Source organism: Marmota monax, unplaced genomic scaffold, assembly GCF_021218885.2.
Source record: "Marmota monax isolate L192 unplaced genomic scaffold, Marmota_monax_Labrador192_F-V1.1 WCK01_AAM20220418_F8-fsc00106, whole genome shotgun sequence".
In the NCBI taxonomy this organism is placed as follows: domain Eukaryota; kingdom Metazoa; phylum Chordata; class Mammalia; order Rodentia; family Sciuridae; genus Marmota; species Marmota monax.
Genome location: NW_026695218.1, coordinates 1,430,820 through 1,434,876, shown reverse-complemented (window position 1 = coordinate 1,434,876; position 4,057 = coordinate 1,430,820). Strand labels below are relative to the sequence as shown.

Sequence of the window (4,057 nt, the reverse complement as noted above, 5' to 3'; positions counted from 1 at the left end):
GGAGATAGAGCTGGCCTGCTAACTGGAAGCAGGTAACAGCTGTGCTGATTCCCAAGCTTTGCCAGGAAGATTCTCCTCCCCCTGATGGGAATCTCTTGAATCCATGCCAAGCCCTACCATGAGCCCTGCCTGCACACACATTTCACCCCCTCCTTTCAATGCCCCTCCCTCAGATCCTCTTATAAAAGTCCAGCCTTCCCTGCCCTGACAAAGCATTCCAGTTTCCTGCAAGACAGGTAAGTGGGAGCCAAAAGGAACTGAGGCTGAAAGAAGCTGAGGCTGAGCCCTGCAGGGGTTTGACCTCACACATCACTAGAGGGTGGAGGGGGACCCAGTCCTCAGAGAACATAGGAGTTCAGAGACTAAGCAAAGGCTGGCCAGGGAGCTCTCAGGAAGACCAGAGAATACAGATTTCCCAGTTCATGCCAGGTCCATGGAAGGGCATGGATAGCACTCAGATCAACACATCTGGACAGGATAGACCAAAAAAAGGCAAGACACAGTGGGGTCTCTGCATGTCTTCTGCCTGAGCACATTTCCTACAGTGAGCTGATTGTCTCCTCACTCACAGACATGATGCTGACTCCCATGGCCCTGCCCAGCATGTCCTGGATGCTGCTTTCCTGCCTCATGCTCCTGTCTCAGGTGCAAGGTGAGATTTCTCTGCCTCTAGCCCAGGGATTTCTGTGAGCATTGAGATCCAGGAAGAGGAAGGCTCCTTTATGGGGGAAGGTGAGGTGTGCCCACACTCTGGGAAATTGCCTGCTGTCCCTCCATCACCCTCCCTTGCATCAGTTAACAGTGGTGGGAGGCCAGAGTATGCATCCTCAATGGAATGAGGTGGCTCCCTGCTTTGTCAGAAACTTCTAATTTATGTGAGTGGGTTAAAGAGGGAAAGTGGGGAAGGGCCATAATGCAGTGTAAGGAACAATGAAAGATTAGAAAACCCAGTGTGGGAACTGTCAGCTCAGACTGGGAGGAGTCCTGGACTATTGAGTAAGGGGAAAGGGTAAAATGAGAGGTGGTGCTGCCCAACATGGCTGGGCCTTGTGAGAATGCAGATTCCTGAAAGCATGAGCAGAGCTGAGAGGTGGTGAGGATTGTGGTTTCCCTCCCAGAAGGAGACCTCATAGACGTTCCCTACGTTACCCTCCCCACCCCAATCTCCATTCTTCATTTGATCCAATCCCTCTGTATCTCCCTCTACCCAGGTGAAGACACTCAGGAGGAACAGGCCTCTCCACGCATCAGGTGTCCCAAAGGCTCCAAGGCCTATGCCTCCTACTGCTATGCCTTGTTTACCACACCAAAATCCTGGATAGATGCAGATGTGAGTGCTGAATGGGTGACAGGGGAATGGCCACATGTATCCCAGGGGCAGGATCTCCAACTTCCACAGTTCCTGGGACGAGAATGAACACCCTTGCCAATGCTATTTATCCCACCAAACTCTTCCCTGTTTTTCTCTAGCGAGATCTCAGGCTCCCTCTTATTTTCTTGCTTCCCAACCATGCAGTTGGCCTGCCAGAAGCGGTCTGAAGGACACCTTGCATCTGTGCTCAGTGGGGCTGAAGCCTCCTTTGTGTCCTCCTTGGTCAAGAGCAGTGTGAACAGCTACTCATATGTCTGGATTGGGCTCCATGATCCCACGCTTGTGAGTTCAATACTCTTTTGGTTACATCTCAAGTGGCTATTGTCACCCAGGCCTTCTCTCTATGCCTGCCCAGGAGGAACCTGAAGGGACTTAGAGCTCAGATTCTGGGTGATATTTCAAGCAAAGGGAAATCCTTGAGGCCATGTTAAGAACTAAGTTATGTGGGGTTCCCTAGATAATCTGATGCTGTTCATGTGCCCCTTGTCAGCTTTTATACTATGCTCTTGTGAGGCTTTGGAAATTTTCAGGGAGTCTGAGCATACTATTCTAAGGGATCACTACCTGAAGGTAAGAGACATATTTTCTCTTTTAAGAATAGATATTATCTTTGAGTTTCAGAATCTATTCACAAAAATGTCACCAATTGCGTTAAGCTATTTCCTCACTGATTTTGAGTGGTTCCAAAGTTCTTGGGATAATTGTCTAGGATTTCCCTGTAGGAATGAGAAATTTGGTGGGAAACATTCCTTTAGAGCCTTCTGTGTATCCTGTGGAGAAGGCCAAACTCCATGAAGCTGTGAGGGGAATCAGAAGTTCCAGCTAGGGGGTCATGCAAGCAGAGCTCTAATCTCTACCCTTCCCCCCAACACACACACATACCTACCTCGTTCCATCCTGTGCTCTGTAGGGACAAGAACCCAATGGTGCTGGATGGGAGTGGAGTAGCACTGATGTGCTGAATTACGCAAACTGGGAGAGGAATCCTTCCACTGCTTCAGACCGTGGTTATTGTGGGGGCGTGTCACGAAGCTCAGGTAAGCATCAAAGAAGCCTCTTCTGCCCAGTCTTTCCCTATTCTTTCTTCATCCCTGGGCCTGACCTTCAAGGAATCTTTCTGAGATAGGAAATCAAAAGTCAATTTGTCTTCTACCTGAGATGCTGCTTCTTTGGGTCCACAAAAATCCACTGGTCTCAGTCATATTGCATCTTCTGTCTCTCCAGGATTTCTGAGGTGGAGAGACTACAACTGTAATATAGAGTTACCCTATGTCTGCAAGTTCAAGGGCTAGGGAACGTGGGAAGTCATCCAGCTGGATTTGTGCATAGTTCCATCATTCATAAGAGTCCCAGGTGAAGATCCACCCAAGAAAGGATTCTGTGGACACCCTGACACCTGATCACCTCATCCTGAGCTCCCCTCTTCTGTTGTCTCCCTCCCTCATTTCAGGCTGTTGTATATTTGTTGTGGTCTCTGGTTTCAGAGAGCAATAATAAAAATTTTAATTTAAAATTATAACTTTTATGTTCTACTCTTATAGTTTATGTTCTAAATGTGGCAGTTAATGGAGAAAGATAATCATAGTGATTTTTTTTTTTTTTAGAAAAGACTCTATTGTACCTTGTCTACTAGATAAATACTTTTGATCCAAATATAAAATATGTTGTAAGTAAAGGGATGGAGAAAGATATACTCTAAAAAAAAGTGGAGTAAGCCTGTTAACATTAGGCAAATAGATTTCAGGAAAAGGAACATTATCAAAAATCAAGAGAATCCTAACAAAATGGTAAAAAGGTTCAATTTCTTAAGGTTGCATAATGATGTTTCACATGTAAAGCACTTAACTATGGAACTTCAAATGTGTAAATCAATAATGTATAGAACCACAATGAACAATAGAAAAATATAGTATTATACAGAGACTTTTTGAATAATTATGGGGTCCACCCCGATAAATGTACTTTAAATTGATAATACAAGTTAAAGATGTCTTTATTACATCTAACTTAACAAACATCAGTTGTTTGCTCTTATGATCTTGTGGTTGACTGGGAGCTAGAACTCACTGCTGCTGCCCAGGATTGTGAGAGCCGTGTACAATATATCTAGCACTAGCACAGCTATAATGCAAAATAGAAGATAAAGTTTCTAAAGAATGAGCATTACATGTGCACCATTACAATGTCAAAGACATGAGTTGAACTATTGCACTGTGGGGACAATCTGTACTTAAATACTTTAACATCTTTCTGTTTCGTCATTGATGGATCCGGCAGGTACAAAACTGATCTGAATAGCACTATCAATCAACTGAATCTAGTTGACATTTAGAGAGTACTCTGTCCAAAAGTATAATACACATTGTTCTCAAACTCAAATGGAACATTCACCAATATAGGCCATATTCTGAGGCATGAAACATTGGAACAAATTTAAAAGAGAAAAAAAAATCATATAAAGTATTTTGTCAAATCACAATAGAATTAATCTAAAAGTAAATGTATTAGGAGATCCCAAAATATTTAGAGGTTAAGCAACATACTTCTAAATTTCACAAAGAGAAACAAAATCAAAAGAACTTACAAAGTTGGAATAAAATAAAAATAAAATAAAACTTATTAACAGCAGAGTGAAATCAAGGAAATTGAAAAAAGTAATAAAAAAAACTGATTAAGGGATTGAAC

At 43.4% G+C, this 4,057-nt stretch overlaps 1 protein-coding gene across 1 annotated transcript; it reads left to right on the top strand.

Annotated features, from left to right (window-relative positions):
• The first annotated feature begins 224 nt into the window (after positions 1 to 224).
• LOC124084919 (regenerating islet-derived protein 3-alpha-like) lies at positions 225 to 2,871 on the top strand. The gene is made up of 6 exons (XM_046432372.2): positions 225 to 236; positions 572 to 652; positions 1,212 to 1,330; positions 1,517 to 1,654; positions 2,283 to 2,409; positions 2,597 to 2,871. Exons 2-6 carry the CDS (start codon positions 574 to 576, stop codon positions 2,662 to 2,664), a joined length of 531 nt encoding a protein of 176 aa, XP_046288328.1. The 5' UTR covers positions 225 to 236; positions 572 to 573; the 3' UTR covers positions 2,665 to 2,871.
• The last annotated feature ends 1,186 nt before the right edge of the window (positions 2,872 to 4,057 follow it).